Here is a 19,518-nt window from a genome sequence, read left to right on the forward strand (position 1 = left end):
ACAGACCTGTATCACTCACATCTGTAGCCATGAAGTGCTTTGAAAGGCTGGTCATGGCTCACATCAACACCATTATCCCAGAAACCTTAGACCCACCTAATTTGCATACCGCCCCAACAGATCCACAGATGATGCAATCTCTATTGCACTCAACACTACCCTTTCCCACCAGGACAAAAGGAACACCTATGTGAGAATGTTGTTCATTGACTACAGATCAGCGTTCAACACCACAGTGCCCTCAAAGCTCCTCACTAAGCTAAGGACCCTGGGACTAAACACCTCCCTCTGCAACTGGATCCTAGACCTCCTGATGGGCCGCCCCCAGGTGGTAAGTGTAGGTAACAACACATCTGCCATGCTGATCCTCAACATGTCATTACATCTGGTTGGCAAGCATGTGAATGGTTTGTGTCTGGAGTGTGTGGTCGATGAAACGGTGGAGTATACGTTGTTATATTGTTGTAAGTATGTTGAAGAGAGGGAAAGATTGAAGAGTAGGGTCATTGAGGTTGGACGGGTTGGGGGGGGGGGGGGGGTTTGGAAGGAATTTGGGGGATGGGGGGGGTCTATTAGAAGTTAGTAGGGCTCTTTCATATTCTCAGAAGTACTGAGTTAAATCTGAGGATTTAAAAATGTTGTAAACTGTGATTGACTATACACTCCAGCACAGTAGGTGGCGGCATGCACCTTTAAAGTTGGTTTGCGGACAGCTATTATATCATAGAAGAAGAAAAAGAAAAAGGAGAAAAAAGCGTTAATAGTACTCTTTGTCCATTTCGATACGCAATAGTTAGTATAAACTTCCTCCAGTCAGAATTAATCTAAACATAACTCAATAAATCTGTCATTCATTTTGACGTTTTTGCCTAGGATATCTTAGTCCCGCAATTTTACATCTAACTAAGATCGTTGAACTTCTCTCGTTGAACGACAACAAATACTTTACAGAAGAATCCCTACTCTTGACCAATCAGCGACGAAAGGGGCATAGACTTCGGCTCCGAATTTCGCCTTGCCTCTCGGAAAAAATCCCGTGTGCCCGAACTGACGAAAAACACCTCACAGATTTTCAAAACGAACAAAAACGAACAAAATGTCGTCATGATATTTGCAAGAAGTCTTCCGAACTGGATGGGAAGCATGCGGACGCTGAAGCATCTGTGGTTGCAACCCAGTCTATATTGGGTTGTTGGTTAGGTTAGGGACGTCCCAATGAGCCCGAGTAGCACTAACCATTTCATCTGTCGCACTGCTAACGTTAGCTGCTTGAAAGTGACTTTCAACCGTTTGCTAGATGTTGGACATGAACTTTCACCACGTGGCATCGTCTGTATTTTTCATGCAAATGTAACAAACTCTACTAATTTCATTTTAGTGTTTGTGACCACTCGCAGTGGCCATACATATACTTATGTACATTCTTTTTTTGGCTCGCTGCCTAAAGGGGTGCGGCTGTCCGAGACTGTAAACAATACGTGTACGCCGCCAACCTGGACGGGTGAACCAGGGAACATACAAAACTACAGAGAAGAGGGACTCGCCCTGGACCCTCTGGCCACCTCGGAGAGTCAGAATCCACCACAGTTCAGCAGCGGCCCTCTGACTTGGAATAACAGCTAGCTAGCAAGGCAACCCAACTAATTGAAAACGTTGCAAATACCGCCAGACAGAGGAAGTTGTTGGAGGATTATCAAGGCACGCATATTTTCATCGAGTAGTCTCTGTACACCCTTGATCAGATTAGGTAAATCGCCGCAGGACTGTCTTTGTCCACACTCATGTACTGTAAATGCACTGCAGCAAATGTTTTTTTATAAGCCCTCAACTCTTTACGAAACATTGAAAAGGTGTGATTGATGGGTGAGCCCTGAGCCTTTCTCACTACTGTTCAGCTGCAGTTTTTGTTCAATGGTAATACGTGTAGTAATAGTTATTACTTTATAAAATAGTTGTACTAGTTGGATGTCTAAACAAGTGTTCCTGTATGCAATGTAAGACTAAACCAAATACTGCCATCCACATGTGACAGTTTGTTGCATTTGTGATGATTGAATAGGCCACAATTAAACACAGTTAGTTAGATTGTCATTGCGTCAATATTTGTATTTTTTGTGTTTTATTGAACCTTTATTTAACTAGGCAATACAGCCATCTCTGTGTGTACATGCATATTCACATCTTTGTGTTTCTGTTGCAATTTCCCCAGCCCAGTACTCATCACACACACCCCTACAAGCCACCATGGAGGATGACCTGATGTTTAGTATGGAGGAGGTGGGCAGTGCTCAGCATAATCCAAGGAAACAGAGAACCCCAGGTCAACATGTTCCATCCCTTAGCGAAGCTAATGATAGCGGTGAGGACGACTACAACATCTGTCCCATCACAGACGACCCTGTCAGCCAGGCCAAAGACATCTGTGGCTATCTGAAGAACCTGGTCCACAGCAATCAGCTGTCCAACTCTCCCCAAAACTCCTTCATGTACAAGGTGAGCAGCAGTAGTGTAGGTGCAATATTACCAGGGTCCAGAAGATTCTTTAAGTACCAGCTGACTGGTAACATGTTGCCATGTACTGTATTGCTCTAATGTCAGTATGCAAAATGCTGAGCTCTTGCTCACACTGCTAGAGAGAAGGAGAATGCCATCTGTGTGTGTGTGCATTTGTGTGATTGCATTGCTGTGGCTGACAGCAGGTCAGCTCCCTCTCGTCTCTACTCTCAGAACAGGAAGTACCCAGAGAGCAGTTCTCACCTCACATGATGATGTCATATGTAAACAACCCTTTCACAACACGGGTCGCAACCCTTGGCCTTTTGATCCAGTAGGCCAGCCTGTAGAGTGGGGAATAATAAATAGCCCTCCCTCAGAGTTCGGCAGACTGTTTGAGATGTAGAATTTATGGGTTGCCATGTTGGAAGCAAGTTCAAAAACACATTCTACTGGCAATAGCATGATTATTTCCCTTTTCATGGAAAGTTCAACACCAACATAGTCAACCAATCGCATATCTTTTGCTCTGCTCCTCACATATGGTTAAGTCGCTAATATTAAGCAGTTAATTTCTCTGCCTCTCCACATAGAATGAAACAGAAACAGAGAAGGAAACTCCACAACAACGGTCAGTCGAGTTTGGGGCGTTATCTGACAATGGACGGGTACGTTACTCACCACGTTGTTTCATTCCCCCCTCCTTTTGCATCAGTGACTGCCTCCTTTTTCCTCACCTTTCCGTCATTAATTCAGTCTTTAAATAATTTCTTCCTTCCTTCCATTGTATTTGCATGACCTGTTTTATCTAACCATTAGTTCCTTAGTTGTAATTTTATCTTCCCTAACCCGTGCAGGAGTCCTCAGGAATATATCAACAGTTAGGCTAATGCAAATCTAATAAGCCCATGACGATAATGGGTGAAACAGGGTATTGTTTCTTATTCTAAATGTAATTTTCAGCTCTACTGCGGTGCAAACTGTATCAGAAAAGCAACAGGCAGACAGGCTGTTTATACTGTACCATAGCTTACCACTACTGTGTCTTATATCTGGTGATGCAGTTTTGTGAGGAGGTAGTGTCTGAGCACAAGGCTACAACCACAGATGTACTGTATATGATATCATTGAGGGTACAACCACAGCTATGCTGTATATAGTATCATTGGGGATGTGTGAAGGGACACTCAAACTGCAGGTGACCAGGGACTGACGTGCAATGCCAGGTTGTGTTTCTCACCAACCAGACGTGGCTTTCTGCCTGTTAAAAACATGACCTTCGTCTATCAATGTAAATAGTTCAGGCTAAATATACACTAGGCTAGATGGATGTCAGTTGCCACCTACTGCTTATTAGGTGCTGCACTGTGGTTGCCCTCAGCTCCAGCTTCTACAACCTAATGTGTGTGTATATCTCGGGTGGGGGGTTGGATTAAAAGCAGAAGACACATTTCCATCTCTTAGAGTAACGTTATATCTTATCTAAATTGCCGAGTGTGTGTGGCATAGTGAGTAGGTCACGCCGCCCACTAAATGCTCTTTCGTTTTTCCATATGTTGTTTTAGCAGATGTTTAGTTCGGATTTGCTGTACTTGACGCACATGTGCTTTGCAAGGCTGCAGAAAGGTGTCAGCATGGAGGTAATTTTTGTTGTCTCTTGGTTCCCTGCTGTGTTCGACCAAAGCGCCGATTGTTACCGGGACCTCCATGCAAAAAATCTGCATGTAGACACATTGCCAATACGATTGGATTACCTGGTCAGTTGAAGGTGAAATTATTCGCTGGAAAGTGGAAGCTAGGTGCTGGCAATTTCTTAGCTAAGCTATCTAGCAAAGTGATTGCTTTGTAGTTTGATAGCTAGCTAAATAGCCGGAATGTTAATGAACTTATCTTTATAACTTACCACCACACCGTAAAGCAACACACGAGTTGAAAACACGTTATACACAGAACGGACTGCAGCCTAGTGCGACATCCTCAACGCAGCGGTGCGGACAGCTCCATTGACAATGAATGACTTGCGTCAAACTCTTTGCGTTCCGAGGGAACTGGTGGACATGACAGGCTGACTACACCGCTCACGACACGTGTGCGAGTGTTGCAAAATTAATTTAGAAATCTATATTATTCAATTATTGCACCCACACTGCTCCGCGCCAATGAGCGTCTGCGTTTCCAAGGGCTAAATTAGAAGTCAGTTCTATTTGAGATGCAGATCGCTCTGCAAGTCCTGCCTCTCCCATCTCCTCATTGGTTTATAGAAGCAGGTACCCACGTGCCATCTCCTCATTGGTTATACCCACGTGGGTGACAGAAGACCACAGCCTGTCATTTCCAATGGGAACAAATGAGTCGTTGTGGGCAGAACAAGCAAGGAAGGGGCAGAAAAAGCAAGGAAGGGGCAGAGCCAAGCATGAGCTAGCGAGATCTTATTGGCGCGTTCTAGCATGTACAGTACATTCGGAACGTAATCAGACTCCTTCACTTTTTCTACATTTAGCTTACATTACAGCCTTGTAAAATAATTTCAATTGTTTTTTTCCCTCATCAATCTACACACAATACCCCATAATGACAAGGCAAAAACAGGTTTTATAAATTTTTGCAAATGTATAATAATACATTTTTTAAAAATGAAATATAACATTTACATAAGTATTCAGACCTAAGTATTTTTTGGGCTGACAAAAAAATCTACCAGAATTCCATGACTGTCACATCCCTAATCAGTGTGTTTCATTTATGTTTCCCCAGTGTCTGTAGCTTCCCTTAGCATAAGCTTTGATACAATGTGATAGTTATCTAAAAGATGAGTCTTGTTTCCCATTGTTCCAGGCAGCGTGGAATAGAGCCTTAGAGAAGGCCAAGGCCATGCCTGATCTCTGGGCTGAGTTTCACCTGGAGGAAGTCAAGACAGAGCCATGCATACGATACAGGTACAGATTTGTGTGTGTGTGTGTCAGTAGTTGACAAATACACATCATCCCCACACCCCTGCCCTTTCTGTAGGTACAGTACATTATATAAACATCACTGCATTTCCTATGACCCTTACAAGTTTTTCTTGGCCTGTGCACAAATTTCCCTTGTGGCAGATATCTGGGCTGTCTGCCTGCCTCTATTTACCAAATCATGGGAGAAAACCACACACACAAGTCAGAGTTAGTTATAAAAGTCCATCTTTAATTATATAAGCTCTATAGCATTTTCCTGTGACTCTCAGGTAATTCAGTGTCTCTCAATGAATTCTTTGAGAGCCCCTTCCACATTTCAAATGAGGTCCTTTATAGCAAAGACACACACACAGGATAAGACGGCATCGGCATAATTCATCGTTCAGCTTTGTCTCCTTTCTCAAACCCCAGAACCATAAACCAATCCTCCATATCAACAGGCATATATCAAATTGTCATTTAGATACAACCAACTCTAAATACAAACTCACGGAGAGGAGAATGAGGCTATAGGTTAAGATAGAAACAACATTAGAGGGAGCATAGAATGATTCCAGACACTGCCACCCTCCTTTCTCCACTAGAAAAAGGTAGGGAGTGAAAGATATATGTTTACACATGATGACACTTTGACCTCTCCCCTCTCAGCGGCCCATGCAACTTAGTCTTGACATAGAACAGATAACTGCAACCTCGCCACAGTATTATACAAAAATACCATTCTGATCAGAATTTAACTTACACACATTAGATGAATATAAAACATCTTACAAATGTTACCAACAAATTCTGAATCTTCAACGACAAGGGATGTAACCACATTTTGCACAGAATTTGAGAGAAATAAGCTTTTTTGTACATATTTTCCACCATAATTTGCAAATAAATTCTTAAAAAATCCTACAATGTGATTTTCTGGATTTTTATTCTCATTTTATCTGTGATAGTTGAAGTGTACCTATGATGAAAATTACAGGCCTCTCTCATCTTTTTAAGTGGGAGAACTTGCACAATTGTGGCTGACTAAATACCTTTTTGCCCCACTGTATGTGTGAAAATAGTTTTGATTTAGAATGGACCAGGGTCAGGGGGGAAAAGATATGTCATCCGTATGCACTTGAATAGTGAATGAAGGGACTATTTTCCCGTGGTTAATTTTCATGCCAAGCAGGTAGGCAACTCCTGTTGTAAATGTCCTTAATATTAGGGAAGTTGAGAAATAAATATAGTAGGCCTAGCCTATAGAAAGCTGATGGGATCCTCCTCATTTTTAGAGGCTATCAAAACACTTATTTCAATTAATATTTAATTTATTTCACCTTTATTTAACCAGGTAGGCCAGTTGAGAACAAGTTCTCATTTACAACTGCAGCCTGGCCAAGATAAAGCAAAGCAGTGCGACAAAAACAACAACACAGAGTTACACATGGAATAAACAAACGTACAATCAATAACACAATAGGGGAAAAATCTATATACCGTGTGTGCAAATGAGGTAAGGCAATAAATAGGCCGTAGTGGCAAAGTAATTAAATCAAATGTATTTATAAAGCCCTTCTTACATCAGCTGATATCTCAAAGTGCTGTACAGAAACCCAGCCTAAAACCCCAAACAGCAAGCAATGCAGATGTAGAAGCACGGTGGCTAGGAAAAACTCCCTAGAAAGGCCAGAACCTAGGAAGAAACCTAGAGAGGAACCAGGCTATGAGGGGTGGCCAGTCCTATTCTGTCTGTGCTGGGTGGAGATTATAACAGAACATGGCCAAGATGTTCAAATGTTCATAGATGACCAGCAGGATCAAATAATAATAATCACAGTAGTTGTCGAGGGTGCAACAGGTCAGCACCTCAGGACTAAATGTCAGTTGGCTTTTCATAGCCGATCATTGAGAGTATCTCTACCGCTCCTGCTGTTTCTAGAGAGTTGAAAACAGCAGGTCTGGGACAGGTAGCATGTATGGTGAACAGGTCAGGGTTCCATAGCCACAGGCAGAACAGTTGAAACTGGAGCAGCAGCACGGCCAGGTGGACTGGGGACAGCAAGGAGTCATCAGGCCAGGTAGTCCTGAGGCATGGTCCTAGGGCTCAGGTCCTCCGAGAGAAAGAAAGAAAGAATTAGAGAGAGCATACTTAAATTCACACAGGACACCGGATAAGACAGGAGAAATACTCCAGATATAACAGACTGACCCTAGCCCCCCGAACATAAACGACTGCAGCATAAATACTGGAGGCTGAGACAGTAGGGGTTGGGAAACAGTGACTCCGTCCGACGATACCCCCGGATAGGGTCAAAAGGGCAGGATATAACCCCACCCACTTTGCCAAAGCACAGCCCCCACACCACTAGAGGGATATCTTCAACCACCAACTTATCATCCTAAGACAAGGCCGAGTATAGCCCACAAAGATCTCCTCCACGGCATAACCCAGGGGGGTGCGCCAACCCAGACAGGAAGATTGCGTCAGTGACTCAACCCACTCAAGTGACGCACCCCTCCTAGAGACAGCATGGAAGAACACCAGTAAGCCAGTGACTCAGCCCATGTAATAGGGTTACAGGCAGAGAATCCCAGTGGAGAGAATTACAATTTAGCAATTAAACACTGGAGTGATAGATGTGCAGAAGATGAATGTGCAAATAGTGATACTGGGGTGCCTGATTTGGTAGAGGGATTAGAGGGACAGTAGGACACTGAGTACCAGGCCATTAGAATGTTTGGTATGCTACTAATGACCATCAGAGCACAGTTTTGGAGAAGCCTAGTTACCGTGACTCAACGGTCACTCTACCTAAGCCTCTCTGGTCTCTTAGCCAATGGCAATGGTGCCATCTTCTTGTCCCATGCCCCCAGTAGCAGTGGCTGACTCCTGACTGGAATAAAAACCCTGGTACACAGAGTTCTAGGCAGAGACATATGCTTGGCAGGACAGACTGTGTAAATATTTTGCCTCTGGGTCTGCTATGTGTCTTATCGGTGTGTATGGCTGACCCAGTCTCAGACAAGCCAAGCATTCATAATCTGTACATACAGTGTGTTTGAAATTCTCCCCCTAGGATCAGATCCAGTCTAATGGTGAGAATTGATTGTGACATGTAACGTCAAGTTCACATGGGTGATAAATGCATTCCCACATGGTCTTTGGGTCTGGGCTCTGACATTGAACATCACCAAACCAAGGGAATATCTCACAACCCCTTTTAATCCTGGGGGACGTGACATCATAGATTAGACTATTTTCAGGTTATGGATGACTATATTTGGACTATTTGAGAATAAGCAGAGCAGGTCCTGGTTAGAACAAATCCAAGTACTCTAATGTTTGTCAGTTTCTGTTTTCAGTCCCCTTGTTCTAACCCTGACCCCTTCAGTATATGGAGCATTGTGGCCAAAGTTACATTTTCTACTTTCTAGTCATCACCGTATTGCTAAAACAAGTCCAGAATTCTGGCCCATATAGAACGGAATAATAATGTTTGATCAATGGATGTTTATTTGCTTGATCTCTCCACAGGTACAAGGCTATCACAGCGGAGTGGTCTCAAGACACAGTGCACATCAAGATGTCTGGCCAGGTATGCCTCCACTCCTAAATCAGCAGTAATCTATGTTATTATTCATCAGAACATTGTTTGACTTGTGGATATGTATGTGGAATGTAGTAACATTGTTTACATGAATGTGAAAGTCTTCCGAAGCTTGGTGAGTTGAGTTTCTCAGCAATTATTGATTTGTCTTTTTGGTTTCTCACAGCCCTTTGGACGCGGTGCCATGAGGGAATGCTTCAGAACGTAAGTGTCACACACTTTATCGTTAATAATGTTCTCCATACGGCCTGGTCTCTTATTGGCCTTTTGTTCCTGCTAGTTTCAGAGCCATGTGATCTTTCCTCTTCATGCAGTGTAAACAAAATGACAAGACGGCACGAGCTGCTCAGGTCCCCAATCCACATTCCACAAATATCTCTCTGACCCATTTAGTCCAGTTTAGAGCCCTAGATAGATCCCTAGACAGAAACAAACATTCCATGACTACAACATTCTAATTCACATTCTCAATTCTCAAACTTTTCATGACAACATGGCACCCAGTGGAGTTCTCTATCTCAAAGTTTGTGACCTTATTATGATACGATCTCTTTCTGTGGGAACAGTGTAGCGGAGGCGATGAGGCATCCATCCTGTCTATATCAGACCACTGGCAGTCCAACAAATAAACCCTCACCCACTAACAAGCTCACACACATGTTCTCACCATAGAAAACATCTTGGTTTATCTGCAAAAATACACAATTCCCAAGAGATATGCCACTCAAACCCTTAGGAGTATTTCACCGTAGTTGGATTTACTCATTAAAATTTTCCTGTCATTTTAATTTTTAATTAATTAATTTTATTTTATCTTTATTTAACCAGGTAGGCAAGTTGAGAACAAGTTCTCATTTACAATTGCGACCTGGCCAAGATAAAGCAAAGCAGTTCGACAGGTACAACGACACAGAGTTACACATGGAGTAAAACAAACATACAGTCAATAATACAGTATAAACAAGTCTATATACAATGTGAGCAAATGAGGTGAGAAGGGAGGAAAAGGAAAAAAAGGCCATGGTGGCAAAGTAAATACAATATAGAAAGTAAAACACTGGAATGGTAGTTTTGCAATGGAAGAATGTGCAAAGTAGAAATAAAAATAATGGGGTGCAAAGGAGCTAAATAAATAAATTAAATACAGTTGGGAAAGAGGTAGTTGTTTGGGCTAAATTATAGGTGGGCTATGTACAGGTGCAGTAATCTGTGAGCTGCTCTGACAGTTGGTGCTTAAAGCTAGTGAGGGAGATAAGTGTTTCCACTTATCTTTTAATACAGTGCCATTCTTCTAATCTTTGTCATTTTTCCATATTTCCTTTCCATCTTTCTGCAGGAAGAAGCTGTCTAACTTCTCCCACAGTAGTAACTGGAAGAGTGCGTGTAACTATGTGACGAAGCGCTACATGGAGCCTGTGGACAGGGATGTGTACTTTGAGGATGTCAAGCTGCAGATGGAGGCCAAACTCTGGGGAGAAGAGTACAACCGCCACAGGCCACCCAAACAGGTATGGATGGAACATTTAATTAACCAATGAGTCATCCAGTTGATTGGTCAAATGATTGATTGATTGATTAGATCAGCCTTTCTTAATTAAAGTATGGGTGAGTTTCTCTTTCAAACAATTCCCTTGTACACAGCTATTAACGTTAGTTAGATTGCTAATATTAGCCAAAGCAAGCTAGCTAGCTAGCTACTGATAGTGCAACACTAAGTTACAGTACATATGAAGATAACATGATCAGGCTGTACATCTTACTGTAGAAAGGATTGTTGAAAACAAGTCTAGGTTGGAACTGTTGCTGTTAAAATACAAGTAATAATTTTTATTCTGAACTGGAATAAACTGATTGAAGCAAGATGCTTTTTGAGGCAAACCCACACATAGTTCTGGGTTGTTCATCTTCAGCAGGAAGCATGACCTCAGGTTTACATTCTCAAGCATTTATATTCTGGGCTCAGGTTTAAAAACTGAGCCCAGGTTTAAAAACTGAGCCCAGAATATAAATGCTTGTTGAAAGCTTCAACCAGCCACACACCTCATTAGCACTGTGTGTTTTTTCTGGTCTACATCTGTGTGATGTGCTCAATCAGTGTATTCCAATTCAGAATGCAAATTATTTATTGTATTTTAACAACCGTTCCAACCTAGATTTTTTTTTCCAACAATAGTTTCTACAGTGAGATGCAGTGCCTTAGACAGCTGCGCCACTTGGGAACCTGGATTTTAAAAAATCCTCATCAATCTAGAGAAACTCCCCAAATACAGGTGTGCCAAGCTTGTAGCGTCATACCCAAGAAGACTCAAGGCTGTAATCACTGCCAAAGGTGCTCCAACAAAGTACTGCATAAAGGGTCTGAATGTTTGTTAATTTTTGACATTTCTAAAAACCTATTAGTGTTTTGTCATTATGGGGTATTGTGTGTAGATTGATGAGGGGGGAAAAACAATTGAATCCATTTTAGAATAAGGCTGTAACGTAACAATGTGGAAAAAGTCAAGGTGTCTGAATACTTTACAAATGCACTATAAGAGTGTTTTTAATGAGGTAAAATAAACATGAATAGCTATTTATATTATTATATTTCATTGTTATTTGTCTATATTGCATTTGTTTGAGGCATAAGGGCAATGAAAAGTACTGATATTTATGTATAGTTGAAGGTGTCAAAAGAGGGGGTCCCAGGAAAACACAGAATTTCTCATTTGGGTCCCAGGCTGAAAAAGTTTAAGAACCACTGGATTAGATGAGTGATTGTAGATTTTCCACGATATTCTAACAATGAAACTAACCATTCTCACTCTCTCCCCCTCCCAGGTGGACATCATGCAGATGTGTGTGATTGAGATGATGCAGCATCCAGGTAAACCTCTGTACCACCTGGAACACTACATTGAGGGGAAGTACACAAAATACAACTCCAACTCCGGCTTCGTCAAGGATGACAACATCAGGCTCACTCCACAGGTACTTCTTCGTCAAGGACGACAACATCAGGTTGTAAATGTGTTGGCCAACTTCATGGATTACTCCTGAGCTGCAGAACCCAACAATGCATCTTCATCTTTGTTATCAATTGAAAATGCTAGATTTGAAATGTTATCATTTTTCTTTGTTCTGTGTGTGAACTTCCAACCTATCAAAATGCCTGTAAACCACAATATTTTCGTTGTTTGCTGGTAACTAGTGATTTTCTGTCTGCCTGCAGGCATTTAGTCACTTCTCATTTGAGCGTTCGGCCCACCAGCTGATCGTGGTGGACATTCAGGGGGTGGGGGACCTCTACACGGACCCCCAGATCCACACAGAGAAGGGCAAAGGCTTTGGAAATGGAAACCTGGGTACGGCTTTCTCTCACACAGTCACACTGTTAGCAACACAAAGGTAGACTGACATTTTCAGTTGTGACCCACCTAGCGAAAGACTTTCAATTAGATTGAAACATACTTGTATGTGTATTACAGGTGTTCGGGGCATGGCGCTGTTCTTCCACTCCCACCTGTGTAATAAGATCTGTAAGAGTATGGGCCTCACACCCTTTGACCTCTCCACTGCAGAGAAAAGCCAGCTGGACTGCACCAACAGACTGCTGGTGAGACCATAGAAATATATTGAAGTAGAATCAAAGTGTGTGAGACCGATGACACATAGCATCACATATCATCCTAGTTGTAGCCACAGGCATCGTATTACCACAGAAATTATTAGCACATCACAGACAGGATACAACCTCGGAAATTATTTGAACACAGGCCCGAGACGTCATGCAACTTTTATGCAACTATTTAGAATTGTCTTTTAGTCCTCATATTTAACAATATTTTCAACCCTCCCCTCCAATCAGAGGTCGGCCCAGACGGTACTGAGGGGTAGTGAGGAACAGTGTGGTTCAGCTCGTGTTCGTACCATCTCAGTGGGCCGTGCGCCCCCACTTCTCTCCCGTCTGTCAGAGACTGGGGACAACACTATAAGTGACTCCATCCCCTGCTCGCCCCTCGCCTTCCCTGGCTCCCCCCTAGGACAGCACTTCTCTATGGGCTCCATGGGAAAGTCTCCTCTGGGTAGGAACAGGGCTTAGAGGTTATAGTACACCCAAATAACACTTAGAAGGTTATCTGTGGGCCTGTGATGTCAGTGACCCAACATCTGAGTTTGTTTTATTAGCTGCAGCCCAGCATTAGCATGACGTTCCAAATAGCATGCATAAAGCCCCATAAAAACGAACTAACCAGTGTTGTTATTTGATACCCTAGACTAGAGGTTGAATGAACATGGGCTCAGTTTGAGATATAGTTGAACTACTTCAACTCTTTAAAAAAAGAAATCTGCCATTCTTCTAATCTAACATCTGGTTTCCCACCCTCAGATTGGCCTTTTGTAAATGAGATGGATGAACGGGAGAAACACAACAACCGCAGCCACAGCCCAGAACACAAGGTCAGTGAAGGCTTTGAGGAAATGGCTCTTACGATCCTGATCACAAGAATGACATTAGTTGTGGTTGACATAAACTGAGGCCTGTGCTTGTTTTCTGTAGGACTCAGAGAATGGAGGAGATAGTGGGTGTCCAAGTGACAGGAGGAGTGAAGGGGACCCCAACGACAGGGGACATTACTCTTCTCTACACCAACACTCAGTCTTGGTGAGCTTGTCAGTCATAAATACTTTATGGAAACAGTCAACTACTTCCTCTTTAGTATTGTATTCTATTGTATTCCTCTTGTATTGTTTCCAGCTGACACAAGTTATTGTTCATGTTTGCTCACCATTTACATTTGAGTAATTGAGCAGACGCTCTTATCCAGAGCGACTTACCGTAGTGAGTGCATACATTTTCATACTGGGCCCCCGTGGGAATCGAACCCATAACCCTGGCATTGGAAGTGCCATGCTCTACCAACTGAGCCACACGGGACCACCATGACATGGATTCTCTGATACCCCAACATCAAAAGCTGTTAACCTATTACTCTCTGTATAGCCATGTGAGTGTGAATCTGACCTTCTCTTTAGCTCCGTTTATGTCACCATGTAGGCCCGCCCCACCTCTACAGCAGTCTGAGTCGGATGGGTAAACAAAATTAATGACCATTATCAAAGCCACCTTCGCTATAATCAAATAACCCCTTGCTCATCTTTGTCGCCCCCTATCCTTTGCTCACTAGTGTAGTGTTCCTGCTAATCTATGGCTCCATTCCATGGGATAACTGAGAGGTAACTGGGTTTTTGCTGCTGTGTCTGTCTCCTTGCTAGAGAAAGGTTCCTAACAGATCCTCGCTTAACCCAAACCTAAATTATCTTGCTGTAAACGTCTCCAACAGCCCTGTCCTCTGCATGAAGGGGACTAACCCAGGCCTTTGCAGGGTGGAGCACTGACGTTGCACTGTGTCAGTTGATGATTTGACACATGCTTGTTTTCTAAGGATGTATGCTTAGTAGGGGCAAAGATTTTATTGCACCCAAGAAAAGGAATTCAAACTCAGCAGCCGCCCTGTGTTTTGGTCTTATTCTATGTGTGTCCTTGTTTGGCCTCTCCATGTCAACATGTTCACCTGCCCCCTCCCTGATCAAATCACCTAACCAAGCAATAGGTCTGTAACTGCTTGTTCCATCTCTCACTGCATACCTGTGGTATGATTAGCATTAGTGTTAAATCAGATATGTACAAGTTGAGGCTTGAGTACTATGAACATGCATACATATACAGTGCTTCATTGACCTTTTCTATGCTCTCTGTCTAGCTGACAGATGAGAAATGGAGTGTCTACCACACTTCTCGTTCTCACGTTCACCGGCCATCCTGTGTTGCTGTGGAGGTGGAGAGACTCGACTCCATGATCCTGGAGAGGAAGACCGGGAAGTCCATCCTGGGGAAAGTGAGTGGCTGGAACACACACACACATGCACGTACACACACTAAAAACACACAATAAATCTCCTTTTGCCTCTTCCCCAGGTCCACCTGGCGATGGTGAATTACCACGAGGGTGGTCGGTTCTGTGAAAAGGAGGAACAGTGGGACCAGGACTCAGCCATGTACCACCTGGAGACGGCAGCCATGTGTGGGGAACTAGAGGCTATCATTGCCCTGGGACAGTGTTACCTACAGCTGCCACACCATATACTGTCAGAGATTGAGCTAGAGGTATCTCTTTCTCTACATCTCTCTACCTTTCTCTCTAATTCACAATGTGTCTTTTGACTCCTTCTCTATGTTGTAATTCCATGCTGTATGTTGTTTTCTTGTGATCAGGACAACTCAGGGAGCCGTATGAAGGGTTTCAAATTCCTGCTACAGGCTGCTGAGGCAGGAGACAGACCCTGTATGATCCTGGTGGCCAGGGCCTTCGACACCGGCATCATCCTCTCACCAGACAGGTCAGAGACTGGGAGGACATATCAGATCAACTAATGATGGGACCATCTATGATGAGAAGCTATCAACCCAGAACAATACAGATTACACAAATACAACTAATAGAGAGCAGTCCCCAAGACACAGACTATATCAGGACTGTGAAATGGATGTTAAATGAAAAGCACTTCTTTATAACAAACCTATAAAAACCTCTGTGGTTCTCAGGTCCCAGGACTGGAAGGAGGCGGTGAGCTGGTACAACTGTGCCCTGAACATGACGGACTACGACGAGGGGGGCGAGTTTGACAGCATGCAGGACGAGCCTCTCTACCTGCTGCTGGCCAGAGAGGCTGAGATGTACCAGAAGGGGGGCCATGGCCTGGACCGAGACCCACAGAGAGCAGGTAAGTAAGCAGAGAGAAACACAGCTGAACTTAAACTAGAACTAAACCCTAACTTGAGCCCTCGGTGTGATAACCTCCGTTGTACTTAGTGACTAACCACAGACTCTCTTTCTCTGGCCCAGGTGATCTGTTCACACAGGCAGCAGACGCAGCCATGGAAGCAATGAAAGGCCGACTGGCCAACCAGTACTATATGAAAGCAGAGGAGGCCTGGGGCATGATGGAGGAAGAGGAGTAGGAGACAGAGGGGACGTCACTCTGCAAGGCCAAAGGAATCGGCTAATGTAGTGATGGATACTTCTCACTAATGTTTTAAAGTTTACAGACACTTTTACTGTGATTTCCTAAATGCAGTGTGAGTGTATGATCTGTGTGTGACCATTTATGCAGCTGTCCTCTAGCCTAACTGTGTTTCTTGGTGATAACCGAAGGAATTGTCTTTATTTTACACTTTCTGTTTGGAACTGGTCTTTGTCTTTTCAATTATTTTCCCCTTTTCTATTCCTGTCCCCATTGCCCTTTTGGATATACAGTGTATTCAGACCTCTTGACTTTTTCCACATTTTGTTACGTTACAGCCTTATTCTAAAATGTATTTTATTTGTTTCTTCTCATCAATCTACACACACAACCCCATAATAACAAAGCATAAACAGGTTTTTCGAATTTTTTTGCAAATTTATATATAAAAAAAATGGAATTATCACATTAACATAAGTAGTAAGGACTTTGTTGAAGCACCTTTGGCAGTGATTACAGCCTTGAGTCTTCTTGGGTATGACGCTACAAGCTTGGCACACCTGTATTTGGGGAGTTTCTCCCATTCTTCTCTGCAGATCCTCAAGCTCTGTCAGGTTGGATGGAGAGCATCACTGCACAGCTATTTTCAGGTCTCCAGAGATGTTTGGTCGAGTTCAAGTCCGGGCTCTGGCTTGGCCACTCAAGGACATTCAGAGACTTACCCTGAAGCCACTCCTGTGTTGTCTTGGCTGTGTGCTTAGGGTCGTTGTCCTGGTGGAAGGTGAACCTTGGCTCCTGTCTGAGATCCTGAGCGCTCTAGAGCAGGTTTTCATCAAGGATCACTCTGTACTTTGCTCTGTTCATCTTTCCCTCTGCTGACTGATCTCCCAGTCCCTTCCTCTGAAAAACATCCCCACAGCATGATGCTGCCACCACCATGCTTCACCGTAGGGATGGTGCCAGGTTTCCTCCAGACGTGATGTTTGGCATTCAGGCCAAAGAGTTCAATCTTGGTTTCATCAGACCAGAGAATCTTGTTTCTCATGGTCAGAGTCTTGGTGACTTTTGGCAAACTCCATGCTGGCTGTCATGTGCCTTTTACTGATGAGTGGCTTCCGTCTGCCCACTCTACCATAAAGGCCTGATTGGTGGATTGCTGTAGAGATGGTCTCCACAGAGGAACGCTAGAGCTCTGTCAGAGTGACCATCAGGTTCTTGGTCACCTACCTGACCAAGGTACTCTTCCCCAGATCTGTGCCTCGACACAATCCTGTCCCGGAGCTCTAAGGACAATTCCTTCGACCTCATGGCTTGCTCTGACATGTACTGTCAACTGTGGGACCTTATGTAGATATATATGTGCCTTTATTTTTATATATATATATATAAAGTTTATATATATTTACTAACAATTCTGAAAACCTTTTTTCACTTTGTCATTATGGGGTATTGTGTGGAGATGGATGAGAAAAAACAATCCATTTTAGAATAAGGTTGTAACAAATGTGTTAAGTCAAGGGGTCTGAGTTCTTTCTGAATGCACTGTATGAATGTGGTTGCAATTTAGAAGCAAATTACTAAACTGAAAAGAAGTTTGATTTTGTAAAATGAACATTTCATGAACAAATAGCTTTTGTTGACTTTGTTGGTTTTGCCTATCACTTCTGTATGTTAGTAATAGACTTATCGAGTGCACTTGTTGCATTGTTTGCATGCCTGTGTATAAATTAATGCATGGAAGTAGCTATATGTAAATGTCTCTTTGGAATAAATAAATGTCTATTGCATTGTAAATTTGAGTATACAGTACCAGTCAAAGGTTTAGACACACCTCCCCATTCAAGGGTTTTTCTTTATTTTTTACTATTTTCTGCATTGTAGAATAATAGTGAAGACATCAAAACTATGAAATAACACATATGGAATCATGTAGTAACCAAAAAAAGTGCAAATATATTTTTGATTCTTCAAAGTAGCCACCCTTTGCCTTGATGACAGCTTTGCACACTCTTAGGATTCTCTCAACCAGCTTCATGAGGAATGATCCTTCAACAGTCTTGAAGGAGTTCCCACATATGTTGAGCACTTGTTGGTTGCTTTTCCTTCACTCTGCAGTCCAACTCATCCCAAACCATCTCAATTGGGTTGCAGTCGGGGGATTGTGGAGGCCAGGTCATCTGATGCAGCACTCCATCACTCTCCTTGGTCAAATAGCCCTTACACAGCCTGGAGGTGTGTTTTGGGTCATTGTCCTGTTGAAAAACAAATGATAGTCCCACTAAGCGCAAACCAGATGGGATGGCGTATCACTGTGGTAGCCATGCTGGTTAAGTGTGTCTTGTATTCTAAATAAATCACTGACGGTGTCATCAGCAAAGCACCCCCACACTTCACGGTGGGAATCACACATGCAGATATCATCCGTTCACCTACTCTGCGTCTCACAAAGACACGGCGTTGGAACCAAAAAAATCTAATTTGGACTCATCAGACCAAAGGACAGATTTCCACTGGTCAATTGTCCATTGCTTGTTTCTTGGCCCAAGCAGGACTCTTCTTATTGGTGTCCTTTAGTAGTAGTCCTTTAGTAGTGGTTTCTTTGCAGCAATTCGACCATGACGGCCTGATTCACGCAGTCTCCTCTGAACAGTTGATCAAATCACATTTTATTTGTCACACACATGGTTAGCAGATGTTATTGCGAGTGTAGCGAAATGCTTACGTTTGTTGATGTCTGTTTCTTGAACTCTGAAGCATTTATTTGGGCTGCAATCTGAGGGGCAGTTAACTCCAATGAACTTATCCTCTGCAGGAGAGGTAACTGGGTCTTCCTTTCATGTGGCGGTCTTCATGAGAGCCAGTTTCCTCATAGCGCTTGATGGTTTTTGCAACTGCACTTGAAGAAACTTTCAAAGTTCTTGACATTTTCTGGATTGACTGACCTTCATGTCTTTAAAGTAATGGGGGACTGTCATTTCTCATAGCTTATTTGAGTTGTTCTTGCAAGAATATGGACATAGTCTTCTACCAAATAGGGCTATCTTCTGTATACCACCCCTACCTTATCACAACACAACTGATTGTCTCAAACGCATAAAGAAGGAAAGAAATTCCACAAATTAACTTTTAATAAGGCACACCTGTTAATTGAAATGCATTCCAGGTGACTACCTCATGAAGCTGGTTGAGAGAATGCCAAGAGTGTGTAAAGCTGTCATCAAGCCAAATTGCCAGTTGACCTGAACCCCTTTTACTGCCGATACGGAGCCCCGCCGATACATCACGACCGGACTACCGACGTAATCTGCCCGAGTTTTTTTTTCAACAGGCTCCTCCGTCACGACGTCCCCTGAATGCCCGCCTACTAGCCGTCTAGAGCATATCGGACTGTTAGTTTAAGATGCCATCAGCCAATTTCTTTGGTCACTATACCTATTTTGCCAATTGGCCTGGACCCCTTTTACTACACGGAGCCC

General features: G+C 43.1%; 1 protein-coding gene and 1 non-coding gene across 6 annotated transcripts; one reads left to right on the forward strand and one right to left on the reverse strand.

Annotated features, from left to right (window-relative positions):
* Nucleotides 1-723: 723 nt before the first annotated feature.
* On the forward strand, nucleotides 724-17,836 carry LOC109899978 (eukaryotic elongation factor 2 kinase). 5 transcript variants are annotated; one of them, XM_020495661.2, is made up of 19 exons: nucleotides 743-1,350; nucleotides 1,448-1,747; nucleotides 2,210-2,493; nucleotides 3,087-3,161; nucleotides 5,329-5,429; nucleotides 8,965-9,025; nucleotides 9,204-9,241; nucleotides 10,374-10,545; nucleotides 11,858-12,007; nucleotides 12,249-12,381; nucleotides 12,505-12,632; nucleotides 12,885-13,101; nucleotides 13,407-13,477; nucleotides 13,578-13,682; nucleotides 14,782-14,916; nucleotides 14,997-15,185; nucleotides 15,294-15,418; nucleotides 15,624-15,802; nucleotides 15,925-17,836. In XM_020495661.2, exons 3-19 carry the CDS (start codon nucleotides 2,245-2,247, stop codon nucleotides 16,038-16,040), a joined length of 2,244 nt encoding a protein of 747 aa, XP_020351250.1. In that variant the 5' UTR covers nucleotides 743-1,350; nucleotides 1,448-1,747; nucleotides 2,210-2,244; the 3' UTR covers nucleotides 16,041-17,836. The 5 variants fall into 5 exon arrangements, with proteins under 5 accessions (XP_020351249.1, XP_020351250.1, XP_020351251.1 ...); XM_020495660.2 differs by having other exon boundaries at nucleotides 724-1,747; XM_031835336.1 differs by lacking the exons at nucleotides 743-1,350; nucleotides 1,448-1,747 and adding an exon at nucleotides 1,752-1,863.
* On the reverse strand, nucleotides 13,883-13,957 carry trnag-ucc (transfer RNA glycine (anticodon UCC)). The gene has a single exon. It is a non-coding gene; the product is annotated as a tRNA-Gly (tRNA).
* Nucleotides 17,837-19,518: the final 1,682 nt, after the last annotated feature.

Source organism: Oncorhynchus kisutch, linkage group LG11 (genome assembly GCF_002021735.2).
Source record: "Oncorhynchus kisutch isolate 150728-3 linkage group LG11, Okis_V2, whole genome shotgun sequence".
NCBI lineage: Eukaryota > Metazoa > Chordata > Actinopteri > Salmoniformes > Salmonidae > Oncorhynchus > Oncorhynchus kisutch.